The 23991-nt window shown below is 39.7% G+C and overlaps 3 protein-coding genes across 4 annotated transcripts in view; 2 read left to right on the top strand and 1 right to left on the bottom strand.

Moving 5' to 3' along the window:
• Nucleotides 1-2691: 2691 nt before the first annotated feature.
• LOC115622642 (G patch domain-containing protein 1 homolog) lies at nt 2692-5951 on the bottom strand. The gene is made up of 3 exons (XM_030516650.1): nt 5824-5951; nt 4319-5770; nt 2692-4256 (listed from the first exon to the last, which is right to left on the bottom strand). Exons 1-3 carry the CDS (start codon nt 5879-5881, stop codon nt 2818-2820), a joined length of 2949 nt encoding a protein of 982 aa, XP_030372510.1. The 5' UTR covers nt 5882-5951; the 3' UTR covers nt 2692-2817.
• Nucleotides 5952-6187: 236 nt separating this feature from the next.
• LOC115622591 (dynactin subunit 1) lies at nt 6188-11988 on the top strand. The gene is made up of 4 exons (XM_030516587.1): nt 6188-6374; nt 6537-6608; nt 6703-8128; nt 8925-11988. The coding sequence occupies exons 3-4, from the start codon at nt 6761-6763 to the stop codon at nt 11331-11333; spliced, it is 3777 nt and encodes a 1258-aa protein (XP_030372447.1). The 5' UTR covers nt 6188-6374; nt 6537-6608; nt 6703-6760; the 3' UTR covers nt 11334-11988.
• Nucleotides 11989-19018: 7030 nt separating this feature from the next.
• The window catches only part of LOC115622521 (bicaudal D-related protein homolog), a 37498-nt gene continuing 32525 nt past the window's right edge, over nt 19019-23991 (top strand). The window contains exons 1-2 of one of the 2 annotated variants that reach the window (XM_030516485.1): nt 19019-19171; nt 22072-22253. In XM_030516485.1, the coding sequence (XP_030372345.1) occupies nt 22089-22253 (165 nt within the window). In that variant the 5' untranslated portion in view covers nt 19019-19171; nt 22072-22088. Of the gene's footprint in view, nt 19172-21508; nt 22254-23991 lie in introns of those variants that run through there. The other variant, XM_030516484.1, reaches the window with a different exon arrangement.

Here is a 23991-nt window from a genome sequence, read left to right as displayed (position 1 = left end):
CGCTCTCTCTGTATCTTACGCTCGCAGTTGTGCATGATCTCACATCATGCCACCACACAGCCTCTATATATACGAGTTTGTTTGTATGCATGTACGTATGTATGTGCGCCCATATGCATACCTATGTGTGTGTGTCTTACTTTTTTACGATATAAAATTGCTTTATTAGCCAAAAAATAAGCAAGTTGACCAAAAAGGCAATTAAACCTAAAGCTTTATGATTTTTGGATCTTCACTTTTCCAAAGTAGTATTTCATTTTTTTAGAATTTATGTTTAGTGTTGCTTTTTTGTGAAACTTTATTGAAGTACTCGTGACTTGATTTTGTGGCCAACAATGCACAATGTTTATTGTTTTTTTTTTTTCAAATAGCTAAAAGCACCATGTTTTCAACGCTTAGAAGCTGCACTAATTGTTGATATTCAATTGACCATTTCCTGTTATATATTTGGTTTAATTGATGTGTGTGATTTTAGAAATTCTTGCAGATTTTTTGGGTTTAATTGAGCATTTATTTAACAATTTTCCCCCCACTTGTGGTCTTGTAATGGACCACAAAAAAACACGTTGCCGTTGCAATTGGCAACTGGTTTACAGCTATGCAACGGCAAACACACTAATACATACATACATATAGCTTATAGTGTATTGCAGGTGTGTAAATGCCAATTTTTCAATGCTGTAGCATTTAATTTGCCAATTTGGTGGCACAACTTTTTGGCCTGCAATTTAAAATTGCAATTGCTTTCAAATATTTTATTTTTAAGCAAAAATATACTATATAGCATACCTTTTTGTTTTATACATTTTCATTTTGCCATTTCTGCTGTTTACTGTTGTTCACTTTTTCACACACACACACACAAACTTACACAAACACACACGCACACACACTCACAAAACTCGAAGCAGAAAATGCCATTAATGATATATGGTTGTTGTTTTTTTTTGCTGGCCGTTACTGCTGCTTTTGTTGTGTTGAAAAAATTTCGTTACGCTTTGGCAGACATTACGAGCCGCCAATCTTGTCTGCACACGCTTCGCACCGCTGCTCTATAACTTTTAATATCTGTTTTCGGAGACCCCTAACCGTTGCGAACCTCGCGCTGACTCGTCTATCTTTGGTTACCCGTAGTTTGCGACTGAGACGAGACGGCCAAGCAAACCGAAACCAAAACTCGAACTGAAGCTGGCTTAAAGCGGCGAAACACACACACACTCACACACACAACACACACACTGAGTCCCACACGCGCGCTCACAACAGACACGGGCAGATCCAAGAGCGAGAGTACACGCGCCCATCAGCAGTGAACCGCCGAGCAACTCGCTCAGGCTCAGATTCTTTTTTTTTTTTTTTTGCCCAGCTAACTGTAGCGGTTCGTGGCCGTGTTCTTGTTTCAAAGCCAGAAGCATAATGGCTTATCAAACAAAGTTTTTTCTTCTTTTTACCAAAGTATTATCAAACTGTTGTGATGTTCGTTATTTGATAGCACGGTGGTGTTCATCAAATATAAATATATCGTGATTAGAGGACATTTATAAATGTTCAAGCCTGTTCCTGTCTGCAATTACTCCTGAAAAGTAAAAGGATTGCAATTCCAACTTCTTCTTTAGTTGGTATTCCTATTTCCGATTGAAATTGCAATCGTTTAGCCAACCAGAAATTGTTTTTAAAATACTTACCTACATACTCGTATGTATTTAACATTTCATTAAATATATTTGTTATTAACACTGAGCATGCTCTTAATCAGAATTGATAATGGTTCGGCTTAAATTAGATCACTCTGCTTTCGGTCTTTTTGCAAGAAGTTAGAACTTCATAAAAATTACTTGCTGATAAAATAGTTTGCAAGATCTTAACAATATACTAAATAGAATTAAATTAATTTCCGGGTGAGAAGCACTTGTTGTACTTATTTCTGTTTCTACTAAAAGCAAAACGGGTGAAATGGCAGACTACCGACATCGGAAATGGGATCAGGCCGGACCAACTCTTATGGTCTGACTGGCAAATAATAGTCGAGTTCTTAATATTACATTTCAACCAAAAGCAATAATAATTTCCCGCAAATACATAGTACTCATATAAAATTCTCTATTCGAGGACAGATTTGGTTTTCATGAATTGCTTATAAAATTGTTATAATAATTTGCCTGCCTGAGCGACCTTTTAGCTTTAACTGACTGACTAATTCATTGTGTGTTTATTCAGTGTTGAAGATACTACCCTAAAATTTCTATACAACTTCCGTTTAGTGGAGAAATCCAATGAGAGAAACATAAATATTGGAAAATATTTGCCATGGATTTCAAATTCAGTTTGTCTAAGGGAATATCCAGCGACATTAACAATCATGCATCTAAAAGTTTAATGTATATTTTTACATTTTATAAATGTATATTGGAAAAAATATTACTCCCCCACATTTTAAGACCACACCATTATTTAAATAATGTTTGGAATAAGTTTAACCAATCTATAAAGAAAGACACCTTCTGCCGCTTTCTTTGCCGGCCTAGGTAAAGGAAATAATTATAGAATAGAATGGAAATTGTTTTCCCATATTTTAACAATTATTGGAATTATAAATATTGGGTAGAGGGGAATATCTAGCAAATGTATATTGGAAAACATTTTACTCCCCCACTTATTAAATCCACACCATAATTTAAATACATTTTCGAATGCGTCTTAGAGATTTTAATATGTAGGGAAATAATCGAACCGGTATATTTTTAGTTTACTTTGAAGCTTAACGAATAGCTTAAGACTAAAAATCGTGCAATTTGTTTATTGCCTATTGAACATTCATTAGCGTTTGCTTTTCTTCTTTTTCGACTTGTGTGCTGACTTATCACGTTTTTTCGACTTTTTCTTTGACTTCTCCTTATGTTTTTTGGACTTTTTACTGCTGCTCTTGTGGGTTTTTTTAGACCTTTTACTTTTGGATGGTGCTGTGCTATCATGGCTGCTACTGCTACCAGTGCTGGAACTGTCTTCGCTGTCGTCGTCGGTGCTCAGCTTGCGTTCCACCCACTTCTCAATTTTTCGTTTTTTGGGCGCATGTTTTTGCCAAAGCTGCTGTAACTTCGCGTCAATATTTGCCTCAGCAATAACAATTGGGGCTGTTGTTGGAGAAGTGGTTGTCGCCTGGGGGGTTGGCAGCCTGGGTCCATAGAGGTTTTCTGCGGGCACATCAGCCATGGCCAGCTCCTTGTCGTTTTTTAGACGTTCCTCGCGCGATTTGTAGGCAATCTTCAGCTGATTTCCAGGAATGGGCTCAAATTTTGGAGCTTTCTTGGGGACTGACTTTGGTTCGTCCGTTGCTGGCTCTGTGAAGAACGCAGCAAAAACTCCACGCGGTGGAGAATTGTTCCTCAGCAAGTTGACAGCCGCTGCATTAGAGCTGCCGGGCAAGCCCAAAGCCGCTTTCATCTCGGCCAGCCTGTCTTCAGGAGCAGTCTGCGCCATTGCTGGCGTCGCCTCCTCCTCGTCGCTGTCGTCAAATATGCTTTTGAAGAGATCAGTCTTTTCAGAGATATGTTTGTTTTTGGAAGCCTCTACCGCTTGCTCTAAAGCTGTTTTCGGCACAAACGTAGGTTTAGTTATGGAAAGCGCAGGCGAGTGTTTGATGTCTTCGATCTTAGCTGAGCCGGTCGCCATATTTGATTCAACATCTGGCGCCTGCTTTTCAACAGAAATGCTGGACTGGGGCAGTTCTGCGACCTGGGGTTTGGGAGGTACTATGTGCTGCGGTATAATACTAGGCGTTTTGAAATTTGCTTTAGTATTGACGGAAGTTTCCAAGTAATCGAATATAGAGATTTTTGGTCTTTTGTTCATCTCCTTCGGTGGCTCCAGCATAGCACCTCCAAATGGTTCGGCAATGTTGTAGCGTTTGCAGAGTTGGGCGCATGGCTTCCACATTGCCTTAGTGCGTTCCATGATGATTTTACGCTGGTCTGCGGGTTTAGCCTTTTCCTCTTTCTTCACCTCCTCGACTGTGGCTTCAGAAACGAAACGATCGAGCATAAGGCCGGCCAGCGGCTTATAAATCTTTGCAGCCTGTATGAATTCCTTCTTTTCCATCTCACGGTCCCACAACGAAAGCGTAACTGGCTGCATATCACTCAATAGCTTTGTAATCTCGCCATCATCTTTTAGATTGGCTTCCAGGAATTTTTCATAGCGTTGCTGTTTAGCCTCGTCACCTAAAAAGGGCTTAAAACCATTCTTAGGCGTGCCGGAAGCTGGAAAGAAATATATATAGTTTATATATATAATAATTGCTACTTTTTCGGCTACTACTTACGCAAGTCCTTCGTCTTGGCAGCTGCCTTTTCCAACAGCTCTGCATTGGACTGTTGCACGTCTGTGCTTAGTGGCACCTCAGGTGCTTGTGTTTTCGGAGCGGACTGCTCCTCTCCTGTGGCGGTAATGAGACCACCGCGTGTAAAGTTGTCGCTTTTTGCACTTATACGCTCAAGCAAGGATTTGCAGCGCTCATTGCTGGTTGCTGTTTTAAAAGGATTTTTCTTTGGCTGTTGCTGCTCTTGCTGAGCTTGCTCCTCTGTCGCCACTGTTTCTTCACCCAGCAGCTTGGCACGTTGTTCCGGATCCAAATCGTGTCTGCCCAGTCCGGCCTTTTTGTATTCAGTATCCTTCGCCAGATGTCTAGCACGATTCTCATCTATGGGCGCAAAACGACTTCGACGCTGCAGCCAATTACGTGGCCGATAATCACGTGGCAGATCGATGGAGAAGGCTGTTTGACAGGATGCACCACTTTTATCCTCACTGAAACCATCGATGACATTTTTTTGTTGCACATACTGGGCCTTTTTTTTCTTGGCTTGTTTATCGCCCAGCGAGAAATCGTAGCTTGTCATATCATCTCGCGCATATATATCTTCATCCTCTTCCTCAAACGCGCCCACACCAAAGGCCTGGCCACGAATAGAAAGTTTCTTGTTTTTTGAAGACGCCTCCAAATTGCCAAAGAGATTAATGTGTTGCATCGGTGCAGCGGGCGCGGTCCCCTTTGATAAAACTGGCGCCCTACTAAGTCCTGTGTAGCTCATGCCGAAACGATTGTCTTTGGGGGTGTAGAAAACGGGTTCATAGTCATCTGGAGCAAAGGTGATCTCTTCGTCATCCTCATCCTCCTCATTGTCGTCATCATTTCCGTTAGCAGCATCGCCTTCTCTGTCCTCCTTCGTCTGCAAGCCCTCTGTGCCGTAGTGCTCCAATAAATATTGCTCTCTTTTGTTGCGAGTCGTCGCTTGTTGCTTCTCTTTTCGCGTTTGCCGTGGACCCACACCTTGGCCCGGCTTCCAGCCCATGCTCTTCAGTATGCGAACGGCCACTTTATCCCGCACCGGCCGTAGCAACTGCTCCAGCACGGGTGCACCAGGTATTGGTCCATCTAGATTTGGCTGCATTAACTTTCGTTTGCGTTGACCAGCACGATCCTCCTCAGTCTCCTTGGAGAACTCGTCTCTTGTGCGTATGCCCTGGGGAGCAATGCCAAATTCGCCCAAGTCCTCCTTATCCATAAAATCTTCCGGTCGCTGTTGAACTTTAGCCGCCTTCTCTCCACGTGAGCTCTTAAAGTTCTGCGGTGTCCAACCTTCCAAAGAGCCCACGGTGTTCCAAAAGCCTGCGCTAAAGCCCCCGGTGAAGGCACCATGGAATCGCCGCTTACCATTTTCATCTTTAACAATCTGATCTTCGATTGCCAGAGGTTTTTTAGCTGGCACTTCGTCTGTAAACGTTTGGCTTGTTAGATTTAGATTTTCTAGTTTAATCTGTACTCACCTTTATCCAGGGGTTCTAGGGGCGTGCCAAAACGATGTAAATGCTCATCTTCATCCATTTTATTTTATTTTATACGTGGTTATAATTTTCATTAAAATTAAAACCGACAACTAGTTCATATATTCACGCATGCACCAGTGTGTACCCAATTCTTTCGGCTATCGGAGCAATCGATAACTCTGCATGTTACTCTAGTGTGCCGGTCTTTTCAAATAGTTATATTTACTTTGTACATACTGAAATTTATTCACATTAATTGCTTTACCAGTTCAATTTGTTATTAGTATACACACCTTAGCAAAATTCATTTAAAAATATTTATGAAGCGGTTTAAATGTTTTAGAAATTTTCAAAAATGTACCATTATTGCCAGCAAATACTGACTGTCGAGTCCACCACTTAATCGATAACAACGAGAAGGTACCTACAACCCTACCTCACAGCTGTTGGTCAGCGTCTGGAAATTTGTGCAAATTTTGATAGAAAAGCAAAAAGCAAGCAAAAAAGAGATAAGAAGAGCTAAAGTTAAGTGCAGCATTAGTTATTACCATGTAAGTAGAACCAACTGTTTGCTAACCACGAACGCACACAGAAAGAACAATTATTTGGAAAAAATATTCACCTGTCCAGAGGAGCACCCATTTTTATGTGGGGTGTGCGTGTATTGGTGACTAATGATGTCAACATTTTCTGGTTTCTCTTTCGCATTTAAGCCGCAAGTGATTGCCAATTGAACTCATCGGACAACTACATAAACGTGCATAGCAAATAGTAGAAATTCTGTGGTGAGTAGCATGACCCTACTTTAGAATCTTAATCCTAATAACAATTTTTTTTCCACATATGCATGCTCTTCCGCCATTTTCAACTCATACGCAGACAGTTTCATTACTTACACATACAAAACTGGCCAGTGGCACCGCCACCTGACACCAGCATGTCGGAAAAAAACATAAAAGTAGGCGCCCGTGTCGAACTTACTGGCAAAGAGCTGTTCGGCACGGTCGCCTACGTTGGCATGACCAGTTTTGCCGTTGGCAAGTGGGTGGGCGTAGTGCTGGAGGAACCAAAGGGCAAAAATAATGGCTGCATTAAGGGCCAGCAGTATTTCCAATGTGACGAGAACTGCGGCATGTTTGTGCGGCCGACGCAATTGCGTGTTATCACGCCAGCACCCGATGCCAGTGGCTCAGGAAAGAGGTCCAGCGAAGATGTGAGTGGTAGCGGCAACACTCCACTAACGACCCAACCCACAAGGGCACGGCTGAGCGGTTCACGCACTTCACTATCATCCAGTCGCCAATCATTACTCGGCTCTCGCACACAGCTCACCACATCTCTTAGTGAACGTACTCCATCCAGTAGCAGCATTGGACCACGTAAATCCCTAGCGCCACAGAATAGCAAGGATGCATCGAGTTCATCACTTGCCAATGCGGAGACAGCATCTGCTGCCGGCGGTGGGAACGGCTCACATGCTTCATCCAAACGCGCCTCATTTGTAGAGACAGGTTTCTTGGAGATACTCAAGCCACAATTTACGCCCTCGCAGCCTATGCGTTCCCCTTCGTTCACCGCGCCGCCCAATGCGGGCAGTTCATCGGAGGACAAGGCTGCTTTGCTGGAGGCACAAAAAACTAGCGCCGAGTTGCAAACTCAAGTGGCTGATCTCACTGAGAAGCTGGATACTCTGAAGCAGCGTCGCAACGAGGACAAGGAGCGTCTGCGAGAATTTGACAAAATGAAAATACAATTCGAGCAGCTGCAAGAGTTCCGCACTAAAATTATGGCCACGCAGGCATCGCTGCAAAAGGAGCTACAACGCGCCAAGCAGGAAGCCAAGGACGCTATCGAGGCTAAGGAGCGTCATGCTCAGGAAATGGCGGAGCTGTCTGACAATGTAGAAATGATTACGCTGGATAAAGAAATGGCTGAAGAGAAAGCCGATACCTTGCAGCTGGAATTGGAATCTTCCAAGGAACGCATAGAGGAGCTGCAAGTAGACTTGGAGTTGCTGCGCTCAGATATGCAAAACAAAGCAGATGCCACCATAGGCAACATCTCAGCAGACGGCACGACTGGCGGTATGTCTACCTACGAGTTCAAACAACTCGAGCAACAGAATATACGTCTTAAGGATACGTTGGTGCGTCTGCGGGATCTATCGGCACATGACAAGCACGACATCCAAAAGCTAACAAAGGAACTGGAAACGAAACGCTCCGAAGTCGCAGAATTGGAGCGTACAAAAGAGAAACTTTCCTCCAAAATTGATGAGCTCGAAGCCACAGTCGCCGACTTGCAGGTTAGTGATGCTATAAAGATCTTATTTCTTTGCAAATTGCACAAATCGTACACCCTCAAACAATGCGGTAATAGACCTAAAACTCATTGCTTACAATCGAGCATGTACATGTAAACTAAACTGTATTTGGAATTCGCTTACTCCCCCACTGTGACACAAAAATAAACACTCGATTCATATCCTTGCAAGAATAACGATAAAAGACTCAAAATACACAAATATCAAGTATCGCCCAATACTAAATAAGCACCCAAGACTATCACTTTGTAGTTGAAGCTAATGCTAATTGGAAAATTCACCTCGAGGAATGCACTACCTGAAACACTTTTTCTTGTACAGCTCTTGCAAAGGTATATTTAATTCGGTTTCCCGAAGATTACACTTCATATTGGCTTCTATATTTTGCTGTAGCTTTGGTTGGCTCTTCTATACCTCTTCTAAATCTGTTGTACATATGTATATGAAATCTAGTTTACTTTATTGCAAATCAATTGATTCACTCCCAGGCTTTTTCTTTTTTTTTGCTTTGCAAATAACACAAACGCCCTATTCTAAAAGGAAAATTTCATTTTATTTCTTTGCCGGCCTACATAAAATATATTAAACGGTGTGCAGGAGGTAAATTCAATTGTATATGTCCATCGTATCCCCACAAAATTTGTACATTTTCATCGGTAATCGAAGTCAGAGTGACGGCTGACTGGTCATCTAATCATTTCATTTTAGAACCTAAGTTCAAGTCCATTAAAAATAATCCGTAAATACATCATTCCAATTCTTTTGTTGTGCGTTTAAGGAACAAGTCGATGCTGCACTGGGCGCTGAGGAGATGGTGGAACAGTTAGCCGAAAAGAAAATGGAGCTGGAGGATAAAGTGAAACTATTGGAGGAAGAGATTGCCCAATTGGAGGCACTAGAGGAGGTGCACGAGCAGCTTGTGGAGAGTAATCACGATTTGGAAATGGACTTGCGCGAGGAACTTGATCTGGCCAATGGAGCCAAAAAGGAAGCACTGCGTGAACGCGACGCAGCTATTGAAACGATTTATGATCGCGATCAGACAATCACCAAATTCCGCGAACTGGTCCAGAAATTGAACGAGGAGCTCATTGAGTTGCGCGAACGCAGTTCAAGCAACGATCAGAAATCCCTGCAGGACCCCAGCCTGAAGTTAGCCAGCGAGACAATCGACTACAAGCAAATGTTTGCCGAATCCAAGGCTTACACACGCGCCATCGATGTGCAATTACGCCAAATCGAACTCTCGCAGGCCAATGAGCATGTCCAAATGTTGACTGCCTTTATGCCCGAATCGTTTATGAATCGTGGCGGCGATCACGACTCCATATTGGTCGTATTGCTGATCTCACGAATTGTTTTTAAGTGTGGCATTGTTGTGTCTCAGACACGTGAACGTTTCCCTGCCGTGGAGGCTGTGACCAGAGAGGCCGTCACCCAAGGCCATGGTGTCCAACAGTACGCCTTCAAATGCCGTTTAATGCATTACATACACAATCTGCAGTGTGCGCTGCATCAGATCCTGTATGGTCTGAATAGCTGTCAACCCGATACGTTGCTGCGCGCCGGCAGCTCATTGCCCGAGATGGTGGCACAAGAGAAGATAGTGGATGGTATTATAGAGTTGCTGAAGTCGAACCAGCTGGACGAGAACAGCACCACGGATAATATTGAGAAATGTGTGGCTTTCTTCAATGCTATGAACTCGGTATTGTTGGCTGGCGAGCAGCTGCTCAATGAGACGCAAATGATACGGGACTGTGTGGCCTCGTTAGGCGCAGCGTGCGAATCCATTCTGAACGACACAGCCATTGCCAAGGTAATTATACAAGAGGCCGGCGCCACCAGCGATTCAGTGCTGCTGATTCAATTCCTCAATGAACAAATGGAGGCCATCAAGCAACAGGTGAAGCTCATCAAGAGACGCCTGCCAAGCGACCAGCATGTGATCAAATGCGGTCTATCCTCCCACAAACTAGACGCGATTCGTGCACTGGCGCAGAGCATCAGTCGTATAATGTCGGCCATGCATTCGGCCACCAAACAGGCACTTGCCGCCGTTGTGGCCAACATTGAGAGCGATAATGCGGCAGAGCACACGTTGCCGCAAGAGAAATACTGGTCGCTGCTCTCGGCTGCGTGCGAGCGCATATACGAGCAGGACGATCGCGGACCCACGCACAATTTCAAAACACTTCTGGCACAGGCACAAACCGATCTCCAACACATTGCACAGCATCTGCTGGACAAGGAATATGAGATTATATCAGCGGCGGGAGCTCAGCAACGACCGCAGAATAAGGATACGCCCATCATACAGCGAGCCCAGTTGATTAAGAAACAGCTGGAGCAGAAGAACGTGCTTGCCGCTACGCTGGAGAATCGTGAAGCAGACATCAAACAACTAAAGCTGGCGGCTAAAATGAAACAGAACGAGCTGAGCGAAATGCAAATACGTAAGGATCTCGCGGAGAAGAAGCTAAGCGTCCTGCAGGGTGAATACGAGCATACGGTGAATAAATGGAAGCTGCAGTACGAGGAAACGCGCACCCTTTTGGTGCAAAAGGAGAAGGAATTTGAGGAGACAATGGATCACCTGCAAAGCGACATCGATGCGCTGGAGAGCGAGAAGAGCGATCTGCGCGACAAACTGAAGCTCAACAGTAGTGGCGGCAAGAGTCAGATTTCGGATCTATCTGGGCACAACATCTCCACTGCCAGCAGCGGCAATGTGAGTTACACAGCGCCCGCTGGCACCGCCCCCATGGTGGCCGAGGAACTGCAGCTGCTCAAGTGCGCCTTCAACAATGAGCGCAACGAGCGTTTGCGTCTGCAGGCACAGGATATGCGCGCCAAGTTGCAACAATTCGAACCCATATATGTGCCACAGCCACAGGATCAGCGCATTAATGCGCTCGAGTCGCAGTTGACGAAAATGAAGCATGCCTGGGTTCTATCGTTACTGCAGGTGCAGGCACCGGGCGCTTCTCTAGTCGCCAACGCCAATTCAGTGGCTTTGCAGCGTCGTCATCAACCGCTGCCGCCGAAGCAGGAGATCAGCACACGTGCCTCTCAGCTCGCGTCAGACATTTTGGCGGAGTACTTGCAACGCAAGCCGCATCGCGCCTCTCGGGGACAGTTCGCCGCCTTTCCCACCGTCGATGTGAAGCGGGTTCTGCAGATTTAGGCTGGCCACTTGCAATATGTAGTTGTTTTCCCTTTTATATCAGAAACATATTCAAAATGGTCGGATAGGCCTTATTCATGTCCCTAGACCTTAAAATTATTTAGAATAATTTTAAAGTCTACAGCTTAGGATAAGAATAAGCCTTATTCAACGCATATTTATTTTGTAAATGCTGGGTGGAAGCGCACAAATACACACACACACAAAGACTCAAAAACAGAAAGTACGCTGAGAAACACGCTTTAAAATAGTGACTAACTAAAACGCACTAAAAACTAACCTCATCCCTCTCCCCCTCGTTCCTCAGCTGCAGCCTATGATTGTGGCCGCGATAGTGATGCTGATATTTGTGTTTGCCTTTTGGCTGCGATTTCCACGCGGCGTCAAATTTATTCTGTCGAAGCGATGGAGCAACTGGTTTAAAGATGTCTAACTGAGAATGGAGATATACTATATATAATTATTTATGTGTTTATTATATTGGTTTATTATATGTTTGTATAAATATGTATAACAGCTCTTATTTGTCTAACACATCTAGTTAATTATTAAGCCTCCTGTGGCAATATCTTTAAAACAACCTATGTAAGTGAAAGCAGCTGAAGACACATTGATGTACGAGTAACTAAACAAATTGAATTTGGCATATAAAAATATATATTTTGCTGATGTATTACCAAACAAATTGCGTTTTTATTTATAGTGTTGAACTCTTATTACTATAACTAATAATTATTAAATTCGCATTGACCTATTGAAAGACTTCTTCTTCACATATATTCTTAACTGCAGATTTACCAACAGATGAACCAAATAAACTCGGTTAGTCTGAACAACGATATGGGTCGATACAATTTGTTTAGCCAGATTTGGGTGAGGGTTTCGGTCTGTCCTTTAACCACTAGGCGTAAATACCATAAGCTTACATTAAATAGAATTGAATTGATCTTTGCAAGTGCCGTATTTTTGGTGAAAAATTCGGTTAGAAATATGGTAATATCTCTTTTCAAATCTTCTCATAAGTATTTCCAGCGAAATACCAATTGAAGACGATTTAAATAATGTAATAACTTTGTAATTTAGATGTATTCTCAATATATTTCATTTGAGAAAAAAGAAACTATATCTTTTAGTTCCATAATATTTTTACTGCTACTCAAAAATATCGTCGTTGAAGTGTTTTTTAATAGGAATAGGATCAGAAATTAGTCTTTTGTATTATGCCTAAGTTGAGTTAAATATTTACTTTAACAAAATCTTTATTGCCTTAAATGCGTTTTCTTTGTTTGAAATGTTCTATTTTTTACTCATAACGAATAATTTCACTTTGAATTGGTCACCCATTTAGTTAGGATTGCCTTTGATTTAGATTTAAAGAATTATTCAAAAGTAAGTACGTCAGATTCTGGGATTTTTACGGAGACAGTTCACTTCATTTTATTTGATCCCCAAGTTTGTAAATATTTAAATATAAATAAATTATTTACAATAATTTATAATTTACAATTGATAAGAAGTTAGATTTCCAAAAATATTGAAAGTATTTTGGGAACCTTTAAGCAACTCGTAGTAGTTGCATCTAAATCTAAAACCGTTCCTCCTACAATCCACATACATTCCAAACAATTTCAATTTAATTTCAAGAGCCAACTTAAGAGAGAAATTTGGACTTGCTCTTAAATGATTCAGTTATTCTCTTATACCAAGCACAAAGACAATTCCCAATGTTGGCTACAATACCAACAACCACAACGCTTAGTAATGACAGCTGCAATGGCAGAAACTATTACACTAGCCAACAACTATAAGCCACGATGGCCAAGCTGGCACCAAAGCCACCACACCCCGAGTCCACAACCAAATATAAGTTGGAAACAATTTTCTTTCTTGACTTGGCTTGAACTGAGTCGTCATTGCCCTTTTACTGCAGTTACGGTGTAAACGGACTTGGACTGCTGCGCCTTAAAACAGCAACGGCCTTATTCTGGCCATGTTTTCAGCTGCACTTTGGGCCAAGGCAAAAGAAAAAGTTGCCATGCCTTGAACGCATTGCATTTCCGATTCGAGAATGCATTTTTTTATCGAGTTCAAAAGTGTTGCTCCCTCCGTGTAAATGCATACTGATTTGTTTAAGCATGTATACTTGTATATCTCTATATTGTATGTAAGTTTGTGTGTATAGTTTGTAGAGTATGTGGAGTACTTTGACTCGCCCGGTTCTGCTCCGCTGTAAGTACTTTTATGAACCCGGCTCTAAATGTGTGTCGCTGCGAGCCAAGTCAGTCGTGTACTCGCATTTTGTCATTCTGTTTTAGTTTTCATTTTTATTGGCCAGCCACACTCTCATTGTCAATTCTCACGGCAGTTATGGCCACCACAGCTATTTTGTGTTTGTGTTGGTGTCGGCTTGGGTTTGGGTTTGTCCAGTCTCTGACCTTTTTACGGTATTTGCTGTTCATGTTTTGGTTTTCGTTTTGGCTGCGTTTTGTAATCCGCCCCAAACTTGCTCCGTGCCTGTGGCGGCTTTTTGTCGTTTCTGGGTTAAAAGCTATAACCAGCATGCCACACTGGGATCGGGGTTCAACCGGGCGCAACAGTTTGCTGCAGAAGCCAACGACCGGCTTTCTGCTGACTACTACTAGTTATACTTGTAGTATATAGAATGCATGTCTATGCTGATGACGATGATGATGAAATAACTTGTCTTGCACTACTTGCTGGCGGCCCTCAAAGTGGCAGATCCTTTCGAGACATGCTGTTGCTGCTGGTGTTGCCACTGACACACATATCCAATAACCAGCATTGTTTTATGTTTATTTTAGCCCAGTTGTTCAGTTGTTGTTGTCGTTGTTGTTGTTGCAGTAGCTTGTCATTGGTGTTCAAATCGGACAATGCAAAGCAACAATACATGAAGAGGAAAATAAAAACAAAAACCGAAACGGAGACCAAAACTGAAACGGAGTCAGAGCTCGATTCATAAACGCCATGCAATACCCAAACACACTTAAAGGTTGGCGGACTGACTCATGCCAACTGCTACGAAAACAGCATTGTACATTATTTTGAAAAAACTCAGAACAATACAGTCCAATGCGCCTGACTATATAGATGCCCTTTCCATTGAACTTATGGATATTATGTGAAGCTCCAAGCTTTAAATCGGAATATAACAGAATTTGATGATTACATACATTTTTGAAAAGCATGTAGCGAAAAAAACTGGAGACTAGTAGTTGCCTTTGTAGCAGACATTCTACGGTTGCAGAAAAGAGACTTGGATGAAATAGTATACATTGGTCGCAGAGAAAAGAAAGAGAGTGAAGAAGGGACTCCACTTCGAAGCTATTCGAAAGCATTTTCGAAGTGGAGCTAGGTCCAATATTAGGGGGGTTTTACTAGGTGGGAGTCCCACATACCTCTGCGACGGCAGATCGGGGATGCATAAAGCATTTACCCTCCTCCAGTCGAAAAAAAATTCTTTTGGCCGTTTTCAGTTTAAATATTTACTTTGATTGTTGATAAAGAATTAAAAATTTAAAAAAATAATAATTATACAGAAATGAAATAATCCAAATATTTATAATTATGACGAAACATTTGCATTAAAATATAAATTATTTTTATTGAACTGAAACATAAATAAGATCAGATTACATATAATTTAAATAAACTATGGAAGAGAGAGAGTAAATTGTATATAAATCTCATTATAACTACAAATATACTATATATATGAACAATTTTTTTCAAAAGATAAAATAACTTATCTTCCATTATAAATACCTTTGGAGATTGAACTCTTAAGACGCCTTTAGCTTATACATTAATTGTGGCTAATGGCTTCCAATCGCTCTATTATGTTTATGGGACATAAGGAGGTTTCTAGCGGACAAGGAAAAATATGAGGTTGTGCATTCTAAGCCTCTTTGTGAATGGAACCTTTTGGCACAGAGTATAAATAATTATAATTAAACCGAGAAGCAAAACAAGAGCAACAATAGTAACAACTGGCAGCAACACTTTAGGTTGCAAGCAAAAAAGAAGCCGAAACCAGTTTAGGCGCCGCCATCAAGTCATCAAGCGTCTGGTCAGCCAAGAGGAGGGGGCCGCGTTGGCGGAAAGAGCGAGCGAGCGGTCCCACAACAAGAGCGAGAGTGTAAAACAATAAAGCAGTCCAAGAACATTTGCTTCAAACGGTTACATAGCCATGAAGTCACTATAGACGGCAGATACTCGTACATGTAATCTAACCTAGTGGGATGCCCTACAAATGTTACCAAAGGAAGAAGCTGCAGCTTCAGGCCGCAAAAATCTCAGCGGAAACGAGGAAGTTACACCCATGAGCATAAATTTTAAAAGAAATACATAAATGCAAGATATACATACGTATGTTGTTGATATACATAAGTATTTAGTATACATACGTAGCTACACATCTGAATAGATTCAGATTTTTATGAAACGATTGGCTACATGCTTTTTAACTGTTTGATAAAAATTGAAGCTGATTGATTGAGGATTGAATATAGCTTTTGGTATTGAGAATCAATTTTGTTTGTGTACGAATATGTAGTAGAAAATTTCCTACATCAAAATTTAGGATATACAAATTTAGTCGAGTAAAAATTTTTAGCTTCCAAATGCAAAACATTTTCTACGCTTCGTTTTTAAAGTTGTGAACTGGAAATGTTATTTAATAACCTTACACCAAGAGACAAATTTAAGAAGTTCTGAAAAAAAATAATTTGCTTTTTTCATTATTGCTAATTCCACTTACAATTGCGAATTGTAAGATTTTTTGTAATTAACAAAAAAAAAAAAATGTTTATCAAATGGTCGAGATTTGTAGATTGAAGGAATGCAATTGTTTGATAAATGTTTTCGGGTGAAGTTATTTTCTGTATTGTTGTTTTATTTTTTTTCGATTTGTCTGTTGTTTGGTTTCCCGATATTTGACAGTGTCCTGGGACTCAGATGAGTAGAAATTTGTTTTTGTAGTATTTACTATTATTTGTGATGATTGATTAAATTTGTACTTTTGATTTTTGCAAAAGTCCTTTTAACCCTGGCCCTTAGCTTCAAACTCGATAAACAAGTCCAAAAAATTGTGAAGTCAAAACCAGCAAAATAATTTGATATAATTGAAATGTTTTTACTTTGAAAAAGTTAAGAAATATTAAAATAGATCAGATAAATTAATTTTCATACATTTGCCAGCAATTCAAACGATGTTTTCATAATTAAATAAATATAAATTATGATAAATGGCATAAACGATTTTATATTAAATTAAATTATATAGATCGATTCAATTTAAATCGAGAACAATATTTTTTGATCTCAGATTCAGTTTATTTCTATGATATTAGGTTCATTTGATTATATGAGCATATAAAAGTAATTATGATAATTTTATCAGATCATATTACTCCCCAATAGGATATAAGTTACAAATAAGCTTCACTTCACATCTATTTAGTTTTTCCAGCCACATATCATGATATTTTTATTTGTTTAGAAATTTTCAAACTGAACAATAACTTTAAGGTTTTTTGCTTTAAACCCATATATTGACGTTATATTTATTATCGGCATTGTATGTATATTTCTATAAAGCTTTACTTATGCATACTACGTCCATTTTGTTAACTGCCTTGGCGGTGGCTCGCCTAGGCTTTGCTAGTTCCGCCTGGCTAGCTTCCAGTGCTGGCCAAAAGTGGTAAAAAGTTCAATTTGGTAAATGACCAAACACAGTAGCCACAAAGCAGAGACCAAACAACACAATAACAACAAAGACCAAGCAACATCGTAAACAACAGCAATGCAACTTTTGGTTGCTTAGAACAATGGGCCAACGCACATTGCACTCGAAAGACGTGTTTTGGCCAGAGTTGGACTTGACTTGGGTTTGCCCTGCGCTTGGGCTTGGGTTTGGGCCTATTCTGAATCTTCGTCTTCGTCTTGGCCACTTGAGCGCTTATTGTGCATGTTGCAAGGCAAGGCAAGGCAATACATACTACACACTTTTGTTTAGTACGCGTACTAGACCGTCTGTCTATGTCATAGCCTATTGTTATTGCCATTCTTGTGACCCCCGCCCCATTCCCCCATTGTTGGTATTGTTTGATGTTGCTACTGCGGTTGGCGAGCGTATGTAAATTTCATTGAAAAAATGCCTTCGCTGGGCTTTGGAGGTCTACACACTGTGTTGCTCATTTTTATTGTTGAGCCAGTGCCAGCGCTTTCGTAAGACGGCTTAATAACACAAAAGGGTTAAGAGAGAAAGAGTATCAACAGTCAACAGTTAAGAGCTCGATGAGCGCATATATTTTTTGTATCTCAATCTATAGAGTTGTCAAAACTTGGCGATTAGCAGCGTGAGTTGTGGATTTGTAATTTATCAGTGTTTAATAAATAAAAAATAATTATATATATTTCTCGATTTAAAAAAAGTTAATTTAATATAAAAAAGTTAATGTGGAAAAATTATTTTATATATTATATGAGAAATTAAATTATATTCGTTTTTTAAAGGAATCTAGTTTTTTAAGAAATTCATTGGCTAAACCCACATAATACTTTCTAATACGTATAAAACATAGTTTCTTTATTCAATTATATCGATATTTTTCAAGTAAAAAAAATCAGATATTTGAGAACAAAAAACTTCTTATATTAATTGAAAATTTTTAGATATCTCAAAAGATAAATAAGTAAGCAAATTATAGGTTCACTAAACATATAATTATAGATTAGATAAATGTCTTTTTAGCGAAGTTTCTTAACCCTGATAAGAATTCATTTTGAAGAATACCTGTTTTGGTGAGTTTTTGTAATTATATATATTAGAAATATAGAATTATTTATATTTACTCTTTGTTTTACCAGCTATATTATTAGAAGTATGAATACAGTAAATATTTTATATTTATTTTATAAAACTTGTTTTCCTTGATTTCAAATTAGAAAGAATTTAAGTAAAAAATGCTTTTACAATTTTGATAAGCTAAATGATTAAACAAAATTATATCATATCGAATAGCTTCAAATAAATAGAGCCTCTAAAATGATAGCTTCAACATCCATAAGAACTATTCCTCATCATTTCCACATTTCCATTGTAATGCATATAAAGCAATTATTATTTCGTTTGTTAGATTTATAGGAGACTAACTAGGGTCTAACTGGATAATCAAAAGTTATGTTCGGGCATTATACAATAGCAGAAATAAGTTAAATGTTATGCAACCAAACCCATCAAATTCACAAATAATACTCTGGAAATTAAACTTAAATTATGTTTATAAAAAACACATTAGCCCTATCATATGCTCTCTTTTATGTTTGATTCATCAACATGGTTGCTCGACAACCCTACGCTTTGTTGTTTACTCTGAGCCGCACTCTCTTAGCGCGTCAACACTCACCTGTGCTCTCTTGATAGTTATAGTTCGGTTCCTACTAACAAGTGATACGAGAGCTTGGGCCGTTTGTTTGTTTTGTTGTTGTCGTTGTTGTTGTTGCCAAGTTACCAACATTTCTCGTTGCTTGGCGTTCGCTGTGGTTCGCTTCGTTCGTTCGCTTGGTCGCTTGCTCGTTGGCTTGGTTACTCATTTGTTTTGCCAATTTTTGTAGCGTTACGGCCAGAGTGTTCAGTTAAAAACGAACTCTCGCGTCTGGCAGACGTTGCCCCACAACACGAACAACACGCGCACACAAACTCCAGAGACACGCGCGTCTCAAAGTTGTCGGAATCTGAATCGGAAGTTCTTTTTGCCTACCTAAGCGATACGAGCGTTGTGGCCATCGTCATCGCCATCGCCAGCGTCGTGACTGAGGTTTCTGCTCTATGTTACCTACCTATACTTATAAACATAAAATAGTGTATAAGCACATATAAAAATGAAAACCAAAACATACTTGTAGTTAAATCATCGAACAGCGGCTGGGGCTGTTTGCGAAAGTGGAAAGTGCGCGACCGCCCAAAATGTATCTCACAGATACGTCCAAGTAGAGAATTAAGAGGAAATGCATGCAAAGTGCGCGCCCGTGTTTATTTGTTGTTTTGTCAATAACGCCAACCAGTAAGCTAGTCAGCCCAGTCAGATAATATACTATGTGTATAGTATATACATAAGTAGTGGTATATATGTGACATAAATAACGGAAATGCGCAGCCATAACAATCATAACAACAACTATATACAATAATAACAACAACAGTTGCCTACCTCAGTGAATGTGTGTGTGTGTGTGTGTTTTGTAACTGTGTCTGTGTGCTTGCTACCAAAAAATGAATAAAAATAAATAAAAGTTGGCCAAAAAGGTAGCGTTAAGCGCATTATATATTGGCTATAACAACAAATAAAAACAACAACAGCAACAATAGCAAATGCAGTAAAGCGTGAAGTGCTTGCCAAATGTATTTTCTATATAACAACTAATTCAAATAGAAATCTACTACATGCAGACATCAATATATAACTGTGTATATACATATGTACATATATATGTATTTTATAAAAAAAAAACCGTCTAAAGCTGTGCTAAAACTTTAGAGAGTGCTGGTGCTGCGATTGACTGTGGCGTGATTTAGTAATATTTTTCAAAATTTCCTTAACTCCCCTATAGTTAGTAATAGAGTTTCAAACACTACATTTTTTACACTACCAATGGACTCTGTCAGGGGTTATTGAGGCAAAGAGTACAGGTTGCCTGCTGTTCTAGAAGAGGCAATATTGGCCACATCAGCTCGAATACTTCAACGATATATGGCTTCGATTCGTTTGCACACCAATTACTCTATCTATAGAACGCTATTTTTCAATAACTTCATGTATTAAGTCTAAGAATTTCTTCTAATATCTCACCTGCCTGAACTAACAAACCAAACTAATAGCGTTATCAGCTTAGCTTCCATTTTTGGAATCTATAAATTGAATAGTAAACTGAATTTTTCAAATTGTTTAGCCAGATAATAAAAAGTAGAAGAAAATATAGTATTCTTCTATACTTATATCGTTTTTGAAATACATTTCGAAGCCCTCCTTTTGCTTTTTATTTGATTTTTTATCGACAAACATAGACTGCCCACATAAGTAAAGCAAAAAAAAGGTATAAATCGTCTTATAAGCTAGGAAAGTCTACGAATAATATCTAATAGGCCTCTCCAGAGGCGTTAATAGACCTGCAAACAGAAATTGCAAAATGAAATTTACAGAAAAATTATTTATTTAAAAAATAAACAAATAAAAAGGGAAATTGTGACCCGGCGATGCAAGACTTGTTAGCCAGTCTGATGTTGAATGCTGTAGGGTTAAAAAATCCATATATCAGATAAAGAAAGCTTAGATTAAGAAATAAAATAGCATAGTATAGTTTAACATAATCCTATATCTAGGAGAAAACCTACAAATTTCGACATTTTAAAACAGCTGTAATAGTTGACTTTGTGTCCAAACTTTTAAATATTTTTAGAAAGACCAAACATCAAATGAAGGAGCTTGATCAATGATATGCTTTTTAGAGTTTCCTCGATAAATGATAGATAAGCTTCAAACTATCATTTAAAAAGCTCATCACTTCTTCTCACTTAACTTCTCTATTAACACCTTCAAGCCCATTTCTCATTCTTTTCAACTTCATGTAGCATACTCAGTTTAAACCCTTAATTCTAAATAGGCGTAAGTACATATTACAGCTTTATAGCCATTGAGCTCACTTACACGTTGGTTAATTCTACGCTTTTATTAACCCCTTTGCCTAACGCCCTAACCGAAAAAGAACACAATGTATTTATATGTCATCACTCTGTATATATTACCGTGTCAGAGACGGACCACTACCCCCCATCCACACCCCCTTTAACCCCTGAATGACGGCACATGTAAAACGTGCTTGTAAATGTGCAACGTGACCTGCGCCTCCTTTTGGCAACAGCTCAGCTGCTCGGCTCGGTTTACGTGCTCACATTTTGGCCGCAAGCTTGTCTCCTCTGATGTACATAGATACGCGCGTACATGCATGCATACATACAAATATAGTATAGTATAGTATATAATATGTACATATATTATGTATATTAAGTTCTAATTCCCATTATTGCTATGTACTTACAACAAAACCAAAACTGCAGTTAAGACGCCGCTGGGTGTTGGCCTCATCGTCGTCGTCATCATCGAAGCTGCAAGCGGCCTATGGAATCATGAGGTCTGTCGCTGCTACTCTCGTCGTTGACGTATCGCTAGATAAATTGAATCAGCAACAACAGCAGCAGCAGCAACAACAACAACAGCAACAGCAACAAGATAATCCAACAATTCGCGTGAAAACCTAACCAAGCAACCAACATCAAAAGCCGCTAACAAAACCAACCGCCTGCTACTCTCGCCTCATCTTTAACCGATTATTTAACATTCTGTGTTATGTTTGTGTGTGTGTTACTATTATCTGTCTGTAATAATTGCCGCTAACGATCATATCATGCATCAGCCAAAGCTAGTAAATACTGTAACTGCTGCCGGTATTGCCTCCTCTATATCTAACAACCACAACAACAACGCCAATAAATCAAAGCGCGCTCGTCAATTCAGCAAGCCAGCATTAGCAATATCTAGTGGTATAGGCGGTATAGCCGGCATAGGCCACTCGACGGGATCAGAAGCAGCCAACGCCGGCTCCTCATCATTTTACGAATCCCATCAGCACTCCTCACTAATTGGCGCTTCAATTGATTTAGAACATTACATCAGCGCCATGGAGGCCCGCCACGACAACGAGCCGGATGTTTGGGCTCAACTGCAACAAAAGGAATCGGACATATTGTTAGCCGCCGAGCTGGGCAAGGCGTTGCTCGAGAAGAACGAAGAGCTGGTTAAGCAACAAGAGAAGCTAATTGAGGATTATTCGGCGAAAATTGAGGTGAGTGATAGTGTAAGATAAATGTGTGTGAAAATAGACCAGCTGCATAGAAGGTGAAATGGTTTTATAAACTATTCTAGGCGTGGGTAAACGAAATATTTATAACTGATTGTTCAAATATCACTTTCTACTCTTTTACAACAATTTTTTATTAATATTATCGATCACGGTTTGTGAGAAACAATTCAATATATGTTTCAACATAATGATGATATACTTGTATGAAAGAAATCTCAATTTGATTTTTCTATTCGCCTGATTCCCATTTCTAAGCCGAGGCTGGGTGGTTAATCGACAAACAAAAATTTAAATTACAACTCGACACAATTAGATAGTGTAAATAGATATAACTACAACTAATAATGATAATGAAAAATTCGTAATAATTAATAGTTGAAAATTGTTTTATTAACTAGTTCTTGTTGACCTGAATTTTCTTAAGAGACCTCAAATTCAATAGTTCAAAGAGGCAACTAAATCCGATATATGTACATATGTATTGCTATAGCTTAAAGAAAAACCGCTGTTGTGTTTGCAATGGGGAATGGGGTTTGTGAGAACAGCCGTCATCTGCCCATTTTCCCATATTTACGCCCACTTCCTTAAATAATAGTAGAACACTTGCTCGTCATGCTTATAGGGAATAAACTCCATTCTTCTATCCGAATCATGCCAGTCCGGTGTGATAGATAGTGGTAATCAGTTCGCTGGCTATCATAAGCGGTTATTGCCTTGTATAACTACGGGTGGACATATGAAAGAAATGAACGTGTATGATTTATTAAATGATTTGCTTAGATTACCTTCAAATAAGTTCAACTTTGACATTTTGTCCACACATGCTGCTCACTTTCCCATCTGGCAAATATGCATTTGAATTATTTAGTTCTTATTGATTTTTGTGTGACAAAAAGCTATTTACTTACTTACGGGCAAGTAAATAGTTCTGGCCAATGCAGCTGTGGCCGATAAACTCGTTTAGTATAGTATAGTATAGCTTTTGTCAAATGCAACCAGTCGTCCATCAGCGAGCGCGCCATTAAATATTCTGCCCAACTCCCCCTTCGAACGATGGGTGCGCGCGTAATGCTCCCAGTGGGCAGGAAAATGTCTGCTTGACATGTCACTTAAACGGACGGACGGCAGACGACAAATGTGCGCAGTAACTACTGAACTATATACACGTAATGCTATTGATTTTTGCTGCTGGGTATTTCTACATTTACATTTATTTTCCCTCTAAAGTGCTTGCTTTGCATTACAGTGGCGGCATCCGCTTAGCCATTATAAATTTTGTTGTTTTATCAGACAGATAACGTCAGCAGCTCAGCGAGCAACACCTGTACGTCTGCATTTCCGTCCCACCCTCTGCTAATTTGTCTGGGTGTCTAAACAAGCGTATGTGTACGGCAAACGGCCTTGAACTACAGTTGTTTCAGCTGCGACTGCTTAAACTACACTCAATGCGCGCCCAGAATGTCAAATACAAATGACAATTAACAATTTCCGTTACACTTTCGGAAAAATTTTATTTCCTAAGAATTTTGTATGCCTTGCAAGCATAAGTCATATAGAGACGAGTGCCTTCTTGTCTCGGGGTCACCAAACTTGTTAATTAGTTTATGGATTAGTTACAGCCATTAATGCATTTTGGGCTTTATTTTTTATATAATTAAAGCTTAGCTATTTTTAATTTCTATTTATAAACTAATACAATGCACAAATATACTGCTATTGG

This window comes from Scaptodrosophila lebanonensis, unplaced genomic scaffold, assembly GCF_003285725.1.
Source record: "Scaptodrosophila lebanonensis strain 11010-0011.00,11010-0021.00 unplaced genomic scaffold, SlebRS2 tig00000043-arrow-pilon, whole genome shotgun sequence".
In the NCBI taxonomy this organism is placed as follows: Eukaryota; Metazoa; Arthropoda; class Insecta; order Diptera; family Drosophilidae; genus Scaptodrosophila; species Scaptodrosophila lebanonensis.
This window is presented reverse-complemented; position numbering and strand designations above follow the sequence as displayed.

Bases quoted from the DNA above. Each gene is read 5' to 3' on its own strand.
- LOC115622591 (XM_030516587.1), top strand. From the start codon at position 6,761: ATGTCGGAAAAAAACATAAAAGTAGGCGCCCGTGTCGAACTTACTGGC. The intron at 8,129-8,924 runs GTTAGTGATGCT...TGTGCGTTTAAG, and splicing joins CCACAGTCGCCGACTTGCAG to GAACAAGTCGATGCTGCACT.
- LOC115622642 (XM_030516650.1), bottom strand. From the start codon at position 5,881: ATGGATGAAGATGAGCATTTACATCGTTTTGGCACGCCCCTAGAACCC. The intron at 5,771-5,823 runs GTGAGTACAGAT...AAACGTTTACAG, and splicing joins CCTAGAACCCCTGGATAAAG to ACGAAGTGCCAGCTAAAAAA. The intron at 4,257-4,318 runs GTAAGTAGTAGC...ATTTCTTTCCAG, and splicing joins TGCCAAGACGAAGGACTTGC to CTTCCGGCACGCCTAAGAAT.